General features: G+C 36.0%; 1 protein-coding gene across 6 annotated transcripts in view; it reads right to left on the reverse strand.

Annotated features, from left to right (window-relative positions):
• TTC7B (tetratricopeptide repeat domain 7B) overlaps nt 1-14,001 on the reverse strand; it is a 145,603-nt gene that overhangs the window by 64,036 nt on the left and 67,566 nt on the right. For all 6 annotated transcript variants that reach the window (XM_075103706.1, XM_075103703.1, XM_075103707.1 and 3 more), the window contains 6 exons: nt 11,435-11,518; nt 10,101-10,205; nt 8,511-8,628; nt 8,255-8,312; nt 4,419-4,491; nt 2,984-3,144 (listed from right to left, as the gene is read on the reverse strand). In XM_075103706.1, coding sequence (XP_074959807.1) covers nt 2,984-3,144; nt 4,419-4,491; nt 8,255-8,312; nt 8,511-8,628; nt 10,101-10,205; nt 11,435-11,518 — 599 coding nt within the window. The remainder of the gene's footprint in view (nt 1-2,983; nt 3,145-4,418; nt 4,492-8,254; nt 8,313-8,510; nt 8,629-10,100; nt 10,206-11,434; nt 11,519-14,001) is intronic.

A 14,001-nucleotide genomic window follows, 5' to 3' on the forward strand; every position in this document is an offset into this window, starting at 1 on the left:
GATAATGATGGGACAGAATTCTTTGGCTCTGAAGAATTTCTTTCTACTTCCTGACCTAGAGGTGCATGGGGAAAAAATCATTATCTGATTGGCCATGTTTGTTCAGCAACTTTCTAGCTTTAGTGCAGGAAGGTTAATGCTAATTTAAGATATGAAGGTATGCTTGCTATACTCAAACATTGACCATGAATTCTAGAAATGCATCAGATTTTCAAAGGTTGAAAACTGACAGGCAATGTATGTACTAATTGACTACAACAAAAGAGCACTGGCAAGTCTCCATTTCTCAGCATGACTCATTGTATTCTACAACTTCCTTGCAACCTCTGGCATTTTACAAAGACGTAATATTATAAACTTCTGAAAATTTAGATTCTTTTCAAAGAAAAGCAAAACAAAAAGAACACACAGCTGTGAACAGGGCAGGACAGCACTCAGTGCAGCAACGCAATTACAGCATACTGAGGTATGTGGATAACAAAAAAAGAAATAAGAAATAGCATAAATCACAAGCCTGGTGTTTAATATTTTCCAAGTACAGAGATTTATTATGCTGCAAAGCTACCAAAGTATCAATTCGTATAAGGCTGAGGGAATGGATTCATTCTAACAGAAATACAGAGAATACCAAGAAAAGTTCAGCTTACTGGGATTGCAGACATGACCAGAACATAAAACATGATGATATTTGAAGTGTTTACAAAAGCCAATAAAATACCATAGCTAAATAATCAAACGTTTCAGTATATATAAAAATCAGCAAGCCTTAGATGAACTCAAGAGGATCTCTTCCCAGTCTGCTAGGAAGTACCGTGAAGATTGTACTGTTTACAGAAGTTGCAGAATAAGAAACTAGAGTCAACAATACACTAAGCATTTGTGGTTTATATTTTATATATATGCATATACACGTTGTCAACCATTTCCAGAGTACCAGACATAGTGTGCAAGAACAGATTGTAGACTTGGAGGTTTTGCTGATAAATCCTTGCAAAAATAACCCAGATACATGAAGGAATCAATCCAAATTTTATTATTGACCAGATGTGTCTGGCTGGCTGTCAGTATCAATTGCAGAGAGCACACAAAGAATCTAAATCATATCCTTGACTTCTCTGGGAATCAGGATTAACCTGACAGCACTAAAAACAAGACATTGAAAGACTGTCTAGATACACATATAGCTCTGTTTCACCTTGGATTCTTCAGCAATTGTTGCCACATCTGATGGTAATTCCTACTGCCAAGATATTCCTCTCAAATTCCCTGATCTGTACCAGTAGGTTGCAACATAGTACACTGTATCATCACGGTGTTTTTATTATAAAACAGGACAAACAATTTAGAACCACCATTACAACTCATATGATTAATAGACATGCATACATTAATAGAGAGATCAGTATTCTTTAAAACAACTTAGGCAACGTGTTTAACTACAAGATCCAATTATAAACAAGTACGGAAAGGCCATGAACCATATTTGAAAACTCATAGATACCTTTTGAATGCTCACAAGAGTAAATTTAAACATTTTACTGAGTGATCCTTTGTTCTCTTATTACAATAGGGAGAACTGCAGTTTCAGAATTACTTCTGGACCATTAATGTTCTGAGAGATATAGTGGCTGCTTCTTTGTCATTTGCATTGCCAGTAAGTCGCAGAAGATGAACCAAGAACAGACAGAAGATGACAGATCATGGTGGTTTGGACATATTTGTTTTTAACAATAATAGGATATAAAATTAGGTAGCTGATGATTCAATTGCCTCTCAAACCATTACTTACTGACAGGTCAGTAAAGCACAGACCTGTTTGGGAGAGGAACTGCTAGACAGTTCTGAAATCATGAAGCATGTGTGGAGCCCCTAATAAGAACAGAGAGGGGTTATATGTGTGTGGATAAACCAGGAAGTGAGAAACAGCAAAAGGCCACAAAAGCACAGAACTGGCTGCAAGCCGCAGAAGTTCTGAGGAGAGGTAATACCAACAGAGGTCCTGGTCAGATTTATGAGGAGAAAGGCACCAGTACCTTATACAGTCAGCAAAAAAGAGGCATGATATGTTAAGGAACAGGTAGGAAAACCACTATAATCCCTATTTGCAAACTAACAATTCTTAAAGAAATCATACAGTAACAACTTATGATACAGGTCAGTCATTTAAAAGTTAAGATTGAGATATTTCAAAAAATTGTCTCAACAAGCATTTCAGATATTTGTAATATTTGTAATATTATGGATTACAACTTTAGTGACTGTTGGTAAAGCATCGGAACAGAACATTGGAAGTTAATGGAAGGTGTTGCTGAGATATTTCTCTGCGAAGTGTTTTAACAAGATTTTCGTAAGAAAATAAATAAATAAAAAACTTACAAAAATACAAAATCCAAATGTATTTTAAGATACACTTAACACAAATAATAAATACAAAGAATGATTTCTTTCTTAAACAACAAGAGAACATCTACCAAACGCGCTTCTTCCCTGTTCATATGTTTCGCTGTCTATCAGCCAACTTCAGATGGCTGATTATTATACAGGCAAAAGAGGAGACTCTCTGTAATGATGTATTTTACAGAATAGATTACATACAATATGCATAGGCTTCTCTGTAGGATGGGATAAATGTATCCTTGCTAATAGTAAAGTCCTGTTTATCCTTCTTAGAATACTGCATAAAAGCAGAAGACAAAAAAATACTCCAAAGCATGCAACATGGAGAAATTATCTAAAAGAATAAGATCAACTATCCAGCTCTAGCCTCCCTTCCAAAACCAACTCCTTAATCACTATTTAACAAGCCTTTAATGAAAGGCAGACTTGCACTAAGTGGGCAGGGGGGAACACTGTTGAAAAAAAAAAAAAAACAAGAAAAAAAGAAACCGAGTCCAATCTTCAAATCCACCCCCTTTGAAACGAATGAGAATAAGAAAAATAAATATGAGAGAAAGTGTAGAAAGTAAACATGACATTCACTCACATAAAATTTTCTGGATATTCACTCAAGGCCATATCAATGATATTCAAAGCATCATGATAGTGTTTCTGGGCTGATAGCAAGAGTGCAAGGAGATGAAGAGAGTTGGCATCATCTCCTTGTAGCTGCAGAGCCTGACGAACATAACCCAAAGCTTCTGGTATCTGATTGAAAAAAAAAAAAAAAAAGAGGCAGAAAAAGAAAGCACCACTATTAGAAGTATTGCCTATTACTTGATTGCACATCCATAAAATTTTCAAAATATTCACCTGGACACCATGCAGAATTCTATAGACTCCTGTAAGACACTACTCAAGTTTAAAATGGACCTGATGCTCTACAGTGAATAGTAAAAATTAAATAATGTATTAGCCCTGGAAAATAAGATAAAGGTTTTATTAAAACAGTTCCCTTCAGCCCTTTAAAATATTCACTATTATTTTTCAAGTATTGGTTGTATCTCTAGATTATTTTGAAAATATTTTAATTGTAATACATTAACTAAAATGTACAGCTACAGTGTAACAGTAACTTTTCTTCACGTGGAACTTCCTTATCTCCTCACCTGCATGTGCTTTTGCTCAAAATAAGTACACTAAGTGTTAAAACCAAGAAATTTAATTAAGCAACATGATACATTTGGAATTCAGTGCAAAGTCATAGCCTGCTACTGAAAAATATTTTCTGCCATTAAAGTGACAATCCATTTTACTGTTGCATGAAATAGTCCAATGTCTCTGCTACTCATTAGTAATTATTGTCTCTGAAAGTAGTCACCCAGAGTATGTAAACTACTGTGTCCAAAACTACTTCCTAAAATAAACATGGCACAGAAAAAGGCTTACTACGATATATACAAAGCAGCTCCACATTATCCACATTCATGTGATATATGGTAGAATCCTAAATGCTTTAAACGTAACAGCTGAACAAGTTGGACTGAGCTGTGATCTCTTTTATAGCTTTAAAATATTTTCCAGTTTTCTTAAACACATTTTTGTAGTTTTGTTCACAGTAACCAAACCTCCTAAAAGTATTCAGAAAAGGCACGAATCTTAGCAGATACTCAAGATTTAAGCACTGTCATGATCCTTATTGAATAGATTCAAGATTCCCACTCTCCACATAACAAGTCTGAGCAGAGATTACATGTAATAGGTAAAAACAGGGTGAAAATTTACTTTTTTCTCTCTCCATCCAGCAACGTAAGTGGTGAAACACAAATTGATTGACATGTCTTATTGTGACAGAACCCGAAGTGTACAAGACTGAAGGTGTTCAGTGAGAATATTTAGTGTGTTTTTTTGCCAATAGATATGCATATATGCACAAGGGAAACCATGTTTTTACTGAAGAAATCTTCAACAGTATCCATCAACAGATAAAAATGCTAATCTTATATGATAGTGTGAGGCTGCACTTTTAAAACACAACTAACCTGTCTGGATATGGCAAGCTGCAGTGCCAAGTAAAATGCTGCCAGATGATCTGTTGGAGACAAACTGTGAGCCCTTAAAAACAAAGAAATAAAACAAAAAGCAGTGAATTTTCCCCCTTTAGGTTAGACATACACACCAAATGCATATATATTCATGGACCCATATTCAGATCACTACATGTATGCTCTTATTTTGATAAGTGGTGTTTGTTTCTGTGACTTTTCTGTCACTTTTAATAGAAATTATGTAATATCAGTATAGATCTTAAAAATGAGCAATACAAAATGATACTTCAATTAAAATATACTCCTAAAAAAACACTGCATGTAATTATCTAAGAAAAGGAAAAAAAACCAAACAAAATATCCCCAAAACCAACATGCCTTCAAAGACAAGAATTATGTCAACTGCACAAGAAGTACCCAAGCCATCACACTGACCATGACCAGGACAGTTCTGAACCACAGAAGTCAAAGAGGAAGAGTAGCATCCAAGTAGATCAGAGTTTTGTTCATTCTTCATACTCCCAAAGTTTAAACACATTTTCAGTCCAGCATGCCAAACCTCCTCGAAAGCCAGTTACTTCTTGGCTTTGAGATTAAGTTTGCGGAACACCTTGCTATGTAGCAACGTAAAAGAAATCTAGGCTAGACAGATTCTTTATCATAGCATTATAGTAAAAGGCAGTGTAAGAGCTTACTCATCATGAACCTCTGTCTTCTCAAGTCCAAAGAGACAACTCCATTAGTTTAGCAACTGCATCCAACATGTATCTAAGTAGTTTGTTGTTAGGAGACAGTTTCATATTTTGTTAAATTTATCTCTAAATTGGAGATTGGAGTCAAATATAAAGCCTAATAGGGTCCAGGACTAGTCCTTTTTTAAATTTAAGTTCCCAAACTAAGCAAGACTAAGTGACAACAAAAGATTTTAACTTAGAGAGTACTTGTTCAGTCACCCAAGCTTCAGCTAGTGAAAGAATAAAGCTGTTACTATCTAACAACCATTTGGTGAGTTCTGTGAAACTTCAATTCATGCCAACCACAGGAAAAGCACTGAAAGTCTTGCAAAAAACCAAAAAAGTTAGTGAAATAAACACCTCCTCAGCACTGTGTGAAGATGGCAACAAGCACCTTCTCAAATGGCCACTATCACAAATTGGTAGCTTTGAAATCTGGCACAGGCAAGGGTCCAAAACATAACTGTATTCTTCAAGAATTGGTCCCCCAGGTAAGTGATTAAAAACCCCACATAAAACAAAAAAAAACCAAAACACCTGGCAGATCAAAATACTGAGTCCAGTACAGCTGCTTTTTTTTATAAACTGTGTAGGATCTGAATGGAGAATTTCACCTTCCACTTCCTGGAAAATATTTATTTTTAAGACATGGGAAGAGAAAGTGGGCATGACCTTGGTAGGCTAAGCATAACATACACTCTGTGCTAACATTTTTTCGGTAAGATCCGAAAGGAACCAACAACATTATCAATCACACTGCAGTGTATTTCCAGTACAGCTGATCTATGAGGTGTGAGTCACTCTATGAACACAAGTGGGGAGCACGTTAATATGTAGATCACCTTTCAAAACATACTTTTTCCCTTCTCTTAGAAGGTAGCTATGGGATTTTTGATATTCAGAAACTCTGTTCTTTTCAAGGGCCAAACCATTCTATTCAAGATTCTGTGTGGAGTCCAAGCTACTCATATCAGCAATATCACTGACAGCAATATTAGCAATTCACTAGAGTTTAAAACATACACCCTGTACATTACTAAAACCTCTGAAAGAGACTTTAATTAAAAGCCTATGTACAAGTGCATTCTGAGAAAGGGCAGCAGAAAGGATGAACACGTAACTTAACATCAATACCCTGGAACATGCACTTAAAAACACAAAACATTGTTTCTAGGGTGTTGCATCAACTGGAAAAAGAAAACAACAAAGGAGACCCCAAAGCATCAGAAAGATGCATAGAAATCAGATGCAATTTATCCTCAAGTTCCCAAGACTTTCTGTGTGAAAATTTATATTCTGCTAGCTAGCACAAATCTTTCAAAGCTCCATATCGCTACAAAACTGAAGTTCCACTCAACCTATACAGCTAAAGGACATCTGTAATGGTTCACTGAAGAGATGCTAGATGTTTTCATGTTTCAGTTGGTATTAGTCCCTGCTAGGAAGACTTAAAAACTGAACAGTTAGGAAGGTATCAAGATGCTTATTTTGTTCAGCTGTACAGAATGAAACAGAAAAGTTCCTGGTGAAAGACATAACACAACCAAGCAACAATATTTGAATAGAGAGTGTGCAAGAGTAATTTCACAGTGATAAGAAGCCAAATATCGTTTGAAAAATAGTTATCCTAACCTATTGCTTATTCTGTATTGACTCAAACCACTTATTCTTTTTCCAACCTAATAAGATATTACCACAATAAGCAGTATGCTACCAATAAAAGCATCCTCATATTTACGCATGGTCAAAACGCTGCACAACCTCAAACCTCAGAAAATGGAAAATTTCCAGACAGATCGACAGCAAGGAATGACTCCCAGGATTTTGGGAATTGCTATACTAAACTGCAGGGTAGAGTAAGCAGGCACCAAACTGGAACAGACTAGCTTCAGGCTATTGTTCATTTCATCCCTTCTTGTTTCAAAGAATCATCAGAAGAAAGCAAATCACTATTAGAACCACAAGAGTAGTGTACGGGTAGAAATGGCGAGAAATAGCACAGTATTTTTGCAACAGTGATGATTAATTCAGTGGTAAGAAGGATGGGTGAGGTGAGGAACTGAGGTATAAACCAGGCGCTAGAAACTTCAGTTTCAACAAGGGAGAAAGAATGCTGAAGTAATAAAAACTATTAAAACATTAAGGAACCGGAAGAGCAAAGGTATGTTAAAACATATTTAGATAGAAAGGAATAGTTAAGACAGAAAAAGGACGGACCACTGTGTACCAGCCTCACTCTAAAGTTACCTGCAAAACACTTTTTCAAACCTATCCCCTCAGATACAATATCACCAACAAAAATCTCAGACTTCGCATTCACATTAATGCACAAATCAGTTTCCCTGAAGCATTAAGCCTATCTCACCCAAGTAGGGTTTTCAAGAGAATATAAACATAAAGAGACATATTTAGATGTTGCAGCACTCCTGCCAGCTTTGCCACAAAGATTTGTTTCTTCTATAATTAGAGATGTTCTCATTCACCTGTTTATTGTCATTTTGTTTCCAGAGTCAAACCCTTGAGAACAAGCTACTGTCATCCGCAGCAGCACTACTTCTGTTTAAGGTGCTTGGAAGATGGGGCATTTGCATTGTCGCTGCCTACGCCGTTACATCTCCAGATAGAATTTTTTCATTTCCCCCCTAGCTTCCTATCTGCATTTCAGCCCTCATCCACAGCAGCAGGTCCTCAGTTTTCACTCTGCCTCTAGAGATAATTGCAAAAGCCTACTATATAATCTGATCAGAGACCAGCTCTTCTAGAAACACTATCACATTGAACCATGACTTGAAACCTTGCATCATACCATTTTCCCTTCTAGATCAGAACAGAATACTCCTCTGAGCAAATATTTTATACTAGAGAGCCATACAAATGTATTCAAAATGAAATAAAAGGAAATCCTTAGAAATCAGTTTAAATATTTCTGACAGAAAATGATGAAGTAAATGCTAAATATGTTCTGTACTCATGAAGGGAGACTCCCAGAGGTGAAATCCTCATTACACAATCTTTTACAAGTCCCTCTTTTCAACACATAATAAAGCTCTTCAATACATACAGCAGAACGAAATGAAAAGATTAACACCCACTCACCTCTGAAATGCAAGAAGAGCCTTTCTCTGCAAGACCTCTTGCATCCCTCGCAAAGATGCTGAAAAGGATAGATTTAATCAGTGATATGCAAGATCAAGAGATTTCATTCCACATGCTCACTGAAGAAGTTTTAATACATTGACTGAAAAAAAATGGTTGCACACAGAAGCTTTAATTTTAAGTCTAGCATTCTGCTAGGTACCCTTTTTTAGGCAACATGGGAATCTCCAAATGTGAATGTTTATTCTTATCTTACCATCAGTAGCCTGCAGACTGTAAGTCAATCCCAGTGCCAAGTAGCCTTTTGCTTTGAACTCTGACGTTTTGTCCCCAAGATCAACAACTGTTTTGGCAAATCTTTCAGCTTCTTCCAACTGAAAATATTATAAAACATCCACGTAAGTCTAAAACTAGCTAAAGGACACACAGCATGTATATTATGCACACTCAGTCTGTTGAAATCTCAGCTACGATTGCTCTTAAGAACTATTTCGTTTTTCATTAGCCTTAGTTTTCCTGCTAAATACTGAGTAAAGAACACAGATTTAACCTGAAGCACCCATTCCTATGGTTGAGAGAAACTCTGGCACTTAACATGCAGATCATTCTAAACTTACCATAGTTTTTGCCATTTTTAAATTACTTTTCAAATCCAACTAGGATCTACGTTAATAATTAAGACTCTATTTTACACAGAATCACAGGTTGGAAGGGACCTCAGGGATCATCTAGTCCAACCTTTCTAGGAAGAGCGCAGTCTGGACAAGATGGCCCAGCACTCTGTCCAGACGACTCTTGAAGCTGTCCAACGTGGCCGAGTCAACCACTTCCCTGGGGAGATTATTCCAATGGGTGACTGTCCTCACTGTGAAAAATTTTCCTTTCATGTCTAGTCAGAATCTCCCCAAGAGCAACTTGTGTCCATTCCCCCTTGTCCTCTCCATGTGACTCCATGTAAAAAGGGAGTCTCCATCTTCTTTGTAGCTGCCCCTTAAAGTACTGGTACATGGGGATGAGATCCCCTCTGAGCCTCCTTTTCTCAAGGCTCAACAAACCCAGCTCTCCCAGCCTATCCTCATATGGCAGCTTCCCAGTCCTTTGATCATCTTGGTGGCCCTTCTCTGGACCCCTTCCAGCCTGTCCACATCCTTTTTGTATAGCGGGGACCAGAACTGTACACAGTCCTCCAGGTGTCTGTCAGACTCAGCAAGTCACACTTCTGCTACTGCACTATTTTCTCAGGTTTCCCTTCTCTTTTCCTCCTTTTTTTAAATACATACATTCTTTTAAAAATCACATGTATATCTTGAAAATCACACAAAGTTCTTTAATCACCTTAGTGTTTTTTGTACAGATACACCAATTTCAAGGTTATCTAAAATAGAACTCCAGTAACTTTTTTTAAAAAGACATTGTCCCCACTAGGAATTCATGAAAGCCAGCTATCTACAAACATGGGGTCACCAGAAGAGTCTCTGGAATACAAGAGATCTGTCTCATTTTCTTCCAAAAAAAAAGTTATTTTCCTCTTGCTTAGAAGAAACAGAATTTTAAGTTGCATTTTTAGCATCTGTATGCCAACTTGCAATTTCTAACACATTTTTAGCTGTGTCTTAGATCAGTATCAAGATATGCTACCTTGATAAAATACTGGACAGCAATGATTACATTTAAATTAGCCATGCAAACAGGGATGCACACATGCATATATGTATCTGTACTGTATTTTCAGATTACCAAGTGCATGCAGTCACTGTGCAAAAGCATTCGCTACATCCCTAAACCAAGATTTTGTTGCATTTTAGCACAGCTCTTGCTGAAAAAAACAAAGACTGGCAAAGCTTACCCAGTGGAGAGATCCCATACAGAGCTTTGCAGCAAGGAGTGGAATAGTGGCATCATCTGGTTTCAAACGTATACATTCCTTCAAGACTTTAACAGCTCGAGCAGACTGTTAAAGACATTTTCCATTGAAATTACTAAAAGCATAAATATGTTCCACAGACAGAAGATACCCATTTCCATAATTCAGTCCATTTTTCCCATGCAAAGGAGACATTACTAAACATTTTGTTGACAATGTCACAACTGCTCGTGCAAGTGAAACACAAGACTTCAGGCACTGCTGTCATTATTTAACCCCTACAAACTATCATCAAGTGTCCTCAGTGAAACATTGGCCCAGAATGCATTTCCAATGGATTCAGAAAACAGTTTTGAAATACATTTAAAACTTTGTTAGGCCTGTAAGCTCACAGCATTTGCGCCAGGCAAATGAAAGAGCAGGAACAGGACAGAGTCTTCAGAACAAGCAGTAGTTTTGTGCTCTTTGGGAGTTACAACAGCACTGAGGAACAGCTCTGATATAAGACTGTGTAAGAGTGGTACTGCTCCTCGTTTGCCTCCGTCCAGCCACAGTTTAGAAGATGACTCTAAGTAAACAGAGAATGGGAAGAAGAATCAAGCCCCTACAGAACCAATGTACTTCTAAAAATATTTTCTAAAGAAAATACAAACCATTCCTTTTCCCCATAGTGAAGATAAACAAAATACCGCCATTGAGAACAATCTTTTTAAAAATTAATATTGTTTACATTACATAATGAATGCGATTTGTTTTCCATAACAGGACAAGGAAAAGCAAAAGAACCTGAAAATAGAAGATTGCATCTGATAACATATGTTCCTAGGTTATACAAAATTTAAAAAAAAATCCAAATCACTTGAATAGCACAGAATACAGTCTCAAAGACAGGTAATACTAAAAAAAATACACAGTCAGAAATTTCCAAAGGAAAAAAAAGCAAGAGCATCATGAATCAGCATTGATTTGTATATTTGTATATTGCATAAGACTCGAACATCAAAACAGCACTTAAACATGTTGTTACTGGGTAATACGATCTGGTATAACTCACTACTTATATTCAATTATCTTAGCTTAAGCCTGTTGGCAAGATAGTTCTTATCATTACCTTTCAGTCTTCCTAATTGAGAAACTATTGAAATAATATTATTTGTACAGCACTAGGCATTTGTACAGCACTAGGAGTACAGTGTACTTCGCTGATTTCAGGATTAGAATTATTTTCAAAAACACTACAGATTAAAATTATGGAAGTGCCAAGAGGTATCAAAAGCCATCAAAACAAGAATTACACCCAAAAAATTATGACTTACTTTTCCTGCTGCCATCAAGGACAATGCAAATTGATACCAGAGATGGAACTCTTCAAACGCAAACTTCATGGCTCTTTCTAAACACTAATTTTGGGGGGAAAATTGTTATTTAAAGGTGCATTCCTCAATCATTAAGATACACTGGTATTAAAATTTTCTTACAGACTCATACCTAAAATACATGTAGTTAAATCAGTTAACTGAAAACAGCTGCTAGATTATATATTGGGAAAAAAGAATTTAATAAAAAATTGATTTCCCATTTATTATGCCTGTTTAAATACTCCTGCTGGTACCGTACTGTTTAGTCTGAAAGAAGGAATGATAAATATCAGCTTACTGAAAGTATCAACCACAAAAGGCAGGAGATAAAGCTTAAGTGAAAAGGAAAATTGTACACACACTCTTCCCAAATTGTGAGCAATTAACAAGCAAGTAGCACCAGAAGTACTTATCCGTACCCATTAAAATGAGGGAAAAGGTTCACCTGGCAGTATTATTCCATTTTTAAGAATTTTAACTTCACACTCAATATTCTGCCAAGATTTTTAACTTCGCAACTGAATGCCAAAAGGAAATTCATTATTTACTATACTTAGATTAAATACATTAAATTTGCATTATATGCTAATTTTGAAGGTTTCCTATCTGCTGTTGTCAATAAGAATTACTTCATTTTGCTGTGCTCACTTTTACTAATCAGTTCCGTTCTAGAGAGTCACAAGGTGCAATACTTTTCTGTATTAAACTGATTTAGCAATTAACTTTCTAGTCTGCAGACTAGAATTACATGAAGCAGCTTTTCCGCTCTGATAGCTATAAAGTATACGCTAAACTGTAATACCATGAATTATTTTTCACATTCAAACTCAGCCTTAACATTACAGAAAGCACAGCCAGGTGTGTAGCGTGTTCCCACACTTTATCAGAATCTGAAGCAAACACCACCACTGAGGATGAAACAAAACAAATACAAGTGCATTTTTTGCTACATGTAAGTCATGTATGCTGGAATTTTTTCCTAGTACACAATGTCCACTATAAAGACTATTAGTAAATAAAATTTTTATTACATGATTAGAGGAATGAAGCTTTTAAAAACAATATTTTTCTAATACTGCTGTTAGAAGGTCCTCATCAGATTGTTTGTGTAGTAAGTTAATTCAATCTCTATTAAGAAATCCAACACAGGATTTATTTTCCCATTGGACTTCCTTTCCCACAGTGGAGGGAAAAAGATCACAGCAAGAAACAAATAAGTTACAGATGATATCTTCTATTATGTTGGGTACCTGACACCTAGGTAAGGCACACTTCACCTCCTTCCATGAACTCGGCAGAAAGTTGCTAAATCCCTCTCCCTCCTCACCCCCCTCACGAATGGTACAGCAATGGTGCTAACCTGAATGCCTCTAAATAAAGGAGAATTAATTCAGGCTTATCTTTTCAAATACACTTTTAAATACAACTCACTCTACCTGTTTTTATACCAGTGTTTTACATATGATTTAAGTAATTTCAGCACTTCTTCCAGAACTCTGACCCACAGCAGCTGTATAATCCCAGAGACTCACACAAACAAATGGTGCGTGGAAACTTAATACTAAATTATCTTTATAACTTCTTAGTTATATTTGCTATATTTCACCAATATATAATACATATTATAGACATTTATATATAAAGAGATATCTAATAAAAACAAATATATTAAAATTATATATTATATCTAATATATGATATAGCTAACTTAGCTATATTATAGCTGCTTTCATACTTTCTTCTCCCATTTTCACATATTTATATATGTATGCATGTGCATTAATTATAGAGGTACTCATTCACAATTAGAAAAATAAAAATCTTATTTCACAGGCCTTGCTTAATTAAAAATCAATTGCCATTTCTAATTGGCAGAAAATATGGAAGCTGGAGAAGTTGATACTTTAGTTTTTTAGGGACACATGACACAATTTTGGTTTATTCTAAAAGGCTTGAGTTTCAATGTACTAACGATCTATTTACCATTCTTTCTCCTTGACTTCAAGTTCTATTCATTTAGTATGAAATATGACAAGTTACATGATTTTTTTTTTTTTCCTTCATACGGTCACAAAATTGGTGGTTAGCATGTGCGGGCGAGGGGTATATGTACACATATACGTATGTGACATACACAACACCATGAACAGCTCATGAACTGGGTTCTTCTGAACCAAGTAACTGGTAACTTGGAAAACTGCAAGTTAACATAATGTTCAGGATAATGGCAATTTACTTAACTAATGGAAAACACATTCAGCACACTCACTCTCCTGAAAGGGAGAAATGCAACTGTTGATATTGCCTTGTAAAGGAAAGAAAAAATATCGCAGATCACTATATGGACAGGTAATGTTGAACGCATTGCTGAATTTTGTTGCTTAGCAATATGGCCTCCTCCCAGAAAGAATATGCCTGAATTCAGAGAGTTGAAAGATGAGTATCTAGAGAAATTTCTGTTCTGGAAAACATCTCTTCTAGTAGGACATCGATAAGCTCATCTGTCATATCCTATGAAGCTTAAA

The sequence above is a fragment of the Phalacrocorax aristotelis genome, chromosome 9 (assembly GCF_949628215.1).
Source record: "Phalacrocorax aristotelis chromosome 9, bGulAri2.1, whole genome shotgun sequence".
Lineage (NCBI taxonomy): Eukaryota > Metazoa > Chordata > Aves > Suliformes > Phalacrocoracidae > Phalacrocorax > Phalacrocorax aristotelis.